The following is a 6,203-nucleotide window of genomic DNA, read 5'->3' as shown; positions in this document are numbered from 1 at the left end:
CATTATTTTGTATATGATGTTCTTGGTTTGTCTTAGCTAGCTCTTCCTTGTTATGAACTTCCGTATTTTTGATTACTTTTGTTTTAGACTGTGTTCATAGATGATTCATGCTTTTTCAGTGTTTGTCTCTTTTCACACGATGTTTATGGGTTACATTATTCAGGGGGAACACTGTTTAAGTTCATGTTTTTCTTCCTCAGAACCTGACTGACTGTAATTACTATTTGTTGGGAACCTATTCGTATCATTTACTTGTCCTATCTTTAAAAGGGCCTAGGTGTGATTTTGACTGACTGAAGAGATTGCGTCCATCTTTAGACTTTCAATTTCCAACAACTCCTTTTTGCATATCTTTTCGAATCTCTGCAAACACTGCTCGCCGCCTATTTACGGCAAATGATTATGACAAATATTCTATATCAGTGCATATCTCATTTTTCTAGGCATTTTTATGTAGGGCACTTACTACGGACGTCAAAATTTATTATAATTGATTTAGCGCGCACATTTCAAACCGCGCCCACGTCTTTTCGTTTGCCCTAGGAAACTGTTCATCTCCCACGATCACACTTTCTTCATTATTACTGCCATTCCACCTTCTCCATCGCATCTGCACATTCTCTCTAACATTCCAAATCCACAGCAATCTACTGTGAGATCCCCTTTTGCAGAAATTCTCTTCACTGATATTCTGTTCGAAATGGCCAATACTGACATGAAGAAGACTGACAAAGAGAAGGAAGCTTCAATGAAGAAAGAAGTCAGATATGAACAGACAATACATGAAGAATCATTTGAAAAGAAGCCAGAATTTTTGAAGGTCTCTGAAATACTTCGCCAGAATGGTTGGACGAAGTTTGTCACAAGTGAACCAAATTACTTGCTCGATGAAACTGTCAGAGAGTTCTACAAAAATCTCAAATTCAACAAGTCGGGAGTACTTACATCGAAGGTCAGCATCATTGATGGAGCAAAACGTATTGAAGAGACTCTCAACGTCTCTGAAATTGTTGGGGAATTGTTCAATCACTACTACAAAAGTTTACATACATAACAGTGAATAGACAACGGTTTTTTTCAAAAACCGTTATGTATGAGCGCACTTTTAGGAATAGATAACGGTTTTGCAAAAATCCGTTATCTATGTACTGTTGTCTAAATGCATAGATAACGGTTTGAACAAATGCGTTATGTTTTTGCGTTATCTATAAGTTGCATACACAACGGTATTACAAAACCGTTGTGCCACCGTTATCTATGACCATCTTTTATAACAGTAATTTACAACGGTTTTTGAACCGTTATGTATAAGAGTCATTTACAACGGTTTTTGAACCGTTATGTATGAGCGTCTCTAAAAACTGTTATGTATAATTTTTTTTATTAATTTTTTTAAAAATAATATTATATTATATTATATTATATTATAATAAAAAATAACAAATAAATTGTTTATCCTAAAATGTGAATTTATTCCTAAATATAGACTTTGAGAAATAAAAAAAACTCATAACATTTTTTTTATTAAATAACACTTAAATAAAATCTGAAAATATTATTAGAAACCTAAATACCCAAAATTGAATAATAAAAATTAAACAAAAGAAAAAAGAAAAAGATTTCCGTTCCTAAAATTTGAAAATACTATCAGCCCTAACAATTCTCTCTCTAGTTCGCCTCCCCCCAAATCCGAGTCCGCCGCGCCTTCCCCGAGTCCGCCGCGCCGCGCCCCCCATCTACCGCGCCTTCATCCAGCTCCCCCAGTCCATCGCGCCCTCGGTCTGCCTCCGTCTGCCCCAAAATCAGCGTATAATTCCCCACCCAACCAAACCCTAACACTCTCTTTCTCTCTTGTCCGCCACTCCACTACTCCAGTCTGTCGTGCCCTGGTCTTCTGAGCCTCCGTCTGCTTTCCCCAAGTCTGCCGTACCTCCGGTCTGCCTCCGTTCACGCCTCCTTTGTGAGCCTCCGTCCACCCTGCCAGCAATCTCTGCCTCGCTCCACCTCGGTCGGCCTCGCTCTGACTTGCACCGCCTGCTCCTGGAATATTGACGCCAAATCCTAGATTTGTGGCCATGGCTTCTCTTGCTTGACTTTTAATCCCGCTATGTCATTTCTCTTCTCTAATATTGTTCTTCTAATTTTTATATGTTATAAATTTGCAAATTTGGGATTAATTCATGGATTTTCATATTTGGGATTTGTGGTTTTCAAACCCTAGCTGTGATGAAGAGAAGAAACGGGTCAGAAAGATGGGCTAGGGTTTTCCAGACTCCAGTTTTCGCGCGCCTCCACGATCTGCCGCGCCGCTTCCTTTTCAGACCGCCGTCCGTCTGTCCACTGGCAACTCACGCACACCGCACACACACGGTAAGCCCTCTCTTTCAGAATTAGAATTACAGTAGGCTTTTTCTTAAGTTTTTGGAATTAGAATTTCAAATTGGCTTGAATTTGTTTCAAATTTTACTCTGTTATTGTATAATGTGTATAGCTGTGTGATGAATTTTACTCGAATCTTAGTGAGTCTTGCTTATTACTCAGCTTGATTTTCTGCGCTTCCGTTGTCAGCGGCAACATCTCGCTCAAGTACTTGCCCGTGAGCTTCAATCAGGTGATGATTGAGACAAAGTATTTTAGATGAATTATCATTTGTTTGGTGAAGCTCAGTCAAAAACCATAATGTAGAGTCGGAAGTACCCCTAGGCAATAGAGAAGTCATGAGCTGATTCTTGGATACCTTCAGTCATACAGTGTATGGCTGATTTGGGAAGTGGGTATGGTCTAAACTCTAAAGGCGAGAGCTAGTGTTAAATAGGACATTGCGACGTGATTTTCTGTTGTAGGATGTTTTGAAGCAGGAAAAGGTAGAATGTTTGGACTTCCATTACTTCCCTGCAGTCTATTGTTGTGTTCATAGTTTGAACCTTAATATATTGCTTATTTTCTTGCTGTTAGATAACAGTTGCTTCAACGTGGACATTTGAAGACTTTAAGTCCTCTTTTGGAGATGACACTGTTTTGTCCTCCATATCTGACATAAATTTGCAGGTATCAATTGTCCCTACTCATTTTTCCTAACAAAGATTTCACAATCATTTTCTGCCACCAATAGATAAATTTGGCTGTCTAATTGTTTTTGCTATAGAATGTGAGATCTGGATTCTTTAACACCCATATTCTAATTGAATTAGCCACAATGGCCACTACCAGTATATTAGTTAATACCTCCATTCTGTGTTTGTGTGTGAGTGTGCTGCCTGTCTGTCTCTCTACCAGTCTTCTAGGTTCGTTATTCTACTCATGATATTGGAGATCGGAAAATTTTAAATTGGGGATTCTTTACAGTCAAAATCTTATTCTTCTCAAGAATGTTAGTTTTTTGTTCATGTTTAGATTTGCTCATATTCTCCATGTGCCATGTTTTGAATTCCCTCAGACATTAAAAGCTAGGCTGTCAATTTTGCATTTCCTTTGAGAGTTCTAAATGCGTCTATGTGAGATTGCAGCTAGTATTCAAAGATCTTATTGATCGTGCTAAAGAGAAAGAAGAGAAAGAGGTTAAAAAGCGTAAACGTCTAGCCAAAGATTTCACTGAAAAATTGAGCACCATTAAGGTATGTGAGGTGTGCTTGAGGGTGGAAGGATACTATATTTTGTTCGATCTACTCTTGTCCCAGTATGTTTTTGTAAAATTAGCTTAATCTGTCATTTTATTTACTTTATCTCAGGAATTAAATGTGCTATCTTCGTGGGAGGAATGCAAACCACTTATTGAGGAAAGCTCAGAGTACAGGTAAACTTCTCTCATTTGGTTAGGAAATGCCTACATCTGTTTTGAGGAATTATAAATGTGCATACTATTCTTTTCCTCTATCTGGTTTCGTTATGTGTTCTCTAAAGTCTCTAGAGATGATGGCAAATACCTGTCACCTGATGCTGATAGAAGAGTACGTAACCTCTATAGACTTCACAGGTCAGATGATGAGATTTTCTACCATTCCCAGTTTTATAGTGAGAAAAATTTCAATTTACTCAACTCATTTGGTTAGATAAAAGTATTTCTTGGATTTCACTTCAACCTTTATAACTTGCGACTTGAGTGAAAAGTGCGAGATGTTTACTTTCCATTCTTAAAGGTTGAACAATGTTTACTTTCATAAATTATTTCTGTAAATGCCCAAGTTGATTTTTTGAAAATCTATGAATTATCATGATAGAATGTGTTATATGGTTTTGTCGCAAAGGTTATATGAATTATCATGATAGAATGTGTTATATGGTTTTGTCTGCGTTACCTTTTTTTTTTTTTTAATTTGTTGTACTTTGTAATGTTCTTGATTGAAGGTGGACTTGACCATTGAGCTCTTGGAGCTACTCTTTTATTCCACATAATTTAGTTGGATTATTTTTCTATTGGCAGGTTGAGCTTGTGTGTCGGGTTCTCTCCTGAGTTAGTTGTTGCAGATTTATCATAGCAGGTTGATCAACTAGTTCTTGAGGATTTGGTGCTAAAACATATAGTATGATAGATTTTCGTTTTAGCTATAACATAGTTGGTACTTTCAATTTTGAATCGAAATATGCAATGATCATATGTACTTGATACTTGGTTCATTTGGATGGTAATGTATGAATATTTTGGATGATATATAATATTGTTATTGGTGATTTTATCATTTTGTTGTTTTAAAGTTATTTATTTATTTCTTGAGATAAATAACATAAAAATCGAGAAAAAATATTAAATATGCTAGTTGTAGTTGAAATACATAACAGTATAAAAAGTATAAAAAAATCGTTATGTATTTCTATCAAAGATAACGGTAAAAACCGTTATAAAAAGTAAAAAAAACTGTTAACTATGATAGAAAAAAAACAAAAAAAATACAAAACATAACGGAAAAATCCTCATACATAACGGTAATAAATCGTTATGTATAAACATTATAGATAACGGTTTCATACCGTTATGTATAGAAAAAAAACTGTTAACTATGATAGGAAAAAAAACAAAAAAATACAAAACATAACGGAAAAATCCTCATACATAACGGTATAAACCGTTATGTATAATCATTATAGATAACGGTTTCATACCGTTATGTATAGAAAAAAAACTGTTAACTATGATAGGAAAAAAAACAAAAAAAATACAAAACATAACGGAAAAATCCTCATACATAACGGTATAAACCGTTATGTATAATCATTATAGATAACGGTTTCATACCGTTATGTATGAGCGTCTCGTACCGTTATCTATTCTCACATACATAACGGTTTTTAAACCGTTATCTATGATACGTATCATAGATAACACCACTATACACAACGGTTTTTTTGCTCATAGATAACGGATTTTATCCGTTATCTATGAGCGTTTTTCTAGTAGTGAATCTCCCAAACAACGGATTTCTACTCTCTTCACTGACTGATGATGAAGCAAATGAAACCCTCAAGACTGCGCTAAAGGATAAATCGGAATCAACAAAGAGTCAGATCACTCTGTCTCATCTTCATCCAGAATTTGCCACATTGGGGAAGATTATCCAGAAATGCTGGATAGGCGCTACGGGAACTCCAGACAAAGCTTCTCAACCGCAGAAGCATGTCATGGCTGCTCTGATGAAGAAGGAGTGCTTCAACTGGGAAGAAGCTTACTTGAAGCTTCTGTACAATGAAGCCCACAACACACGACCGGCGACGATGGTTCGATAAGGGAACAGAGTATCACAGATCATCATCGAAGGAACAAAGAAGCACAAGTATGTGCATTGGCCTCAGATGATCAAATTCACAGATAGCCTGCGCCTCTTCAAAATTGCCAGAAGAGATACCAAACCTTCCTCGAAGGAAAAGGTAATCGACATCTCTTCTCCTCCATCATCAGATTCTGAAGCCCCTGCTTCATCTCAATCAAATCCTCGCACATGAGTACCTCGACGTACTCGTACCACCCTTCCCAAGAAACCGTCAATACCAACAGATATGCCTTGGAAATTCTCTCTTAGATCCAAAGGCAAAACAGTTGTACAGAGTGTACCAGAATCAGCTCCCACTTTTGCTTTGAAAGGAACTCAGGAAGCAGTCGACTTTCTGACTGAAGCTCAACAATGTGGCACCAATCACCTCCGAAGCATTATTGGAAATGTGGATATGTCTCAAGGAGTCTACCGGGACCTTCACAGACTCCTAACGTATAC

At 36.9% G+C, this 6,203-nt stretch overlaps 1 protein-coding gene across 6 annotated transcripts; it reads left to right on the top strand.

Annotated features, from left to right (window-relative positions):
* Window positions 1-1,663: 1,663 nt before the first annotated feature.
* Window positions 1,664-4,689, top strand: LOC131011507 (pre-mRNA-processing protein 40A-like). 6 transcript variants are annotated; one of them, XR_009096971.1, is made up of 6 exons: window positions 1,664-2,370; window positions 2,956-3,048; window positions 3,507-3,614; window positions 3,729-3,793; window positions 3,901-3,973; window positions 4,421-4,689. XR_009096971.1 is itself a non-coding variant. In XM_057939285.1 (5 exons), the coding sequence occupies exons 1-5, from the start codon at window positions 2,227-2,229 to the stop codon at window positions 4,473-4,475; spliced, it is 465 nt and encodes a 154-aa protein (XP_057795268.1). In that variant the 5' UTR covers window positions 1,664-2,226; the 3' UTR covers window positions 4,476-4,687. The 6 variants fall into 6 exon arrangements, 2 of the variants coding, with proteins under 2 accessions (XP_057795268.1, XP_057795269.1); XR_009096974.1 differs by lacking the exon at window positions 3,901-3,973 and adding an exon at window positions 2,569-2,611 and having other exon boundaries at window positions 4,421-4,688; XR_009096972.1 differs by lacking the exon at window positions 3,901-3,973 and adding an exon at window positions 2,542-2,611 and having other exon boundaries at window positions 4,421-4,686.
* The last annotated feature ends 1,514 nt before the right edge of the window (window positions 4,690-6,203 follow it).

The sequence above is a fragment of the Salvia miltiorrhiza genome, chromosome 2, assembly GCF_028751815.1.
Source record: "Salvia miltiorrhiza cultivar Shanhuang (shh) chromosome 2, IMPLAD_Smil_shh, whole genome shotgun sequence".
NCBI lineage: Eukaryota > Viridiplantae > Streptophyta > Magnoliopsida > Lamiales > Lamiaceae > Salvia > Salvia miltiorrhiza.
Note: the sequence above shows the minus strand (reverse complement) of the source record. Positions and strands in the feature narration are given on the sequence as shown.

Bases quoted from the DNA above. Each gene is read 5' to 3' on its own strand.
- LOC131011507 (XM_057939285.1), top strand. From the start codon at position 2,227: ATGAAGAGAAGAAACGGGTCAGAAAGATGGGCTAGGGTTTTCCAGACT. The intron at 2,371-2,955 runs GTAAGCCCTCTC...TCTTGCTGTTAG, and splicing joins ACGCACACCGCACACACACG to ATAACAGTTGCTTCAACGTG. The intron at 3,615-3,728 runs GTATGTGAGGTG...ACTTTATCTCAG, and splicing joins AAAAATTGAGCACCATTAAG to GAATTAAATGTGCTATCTTC.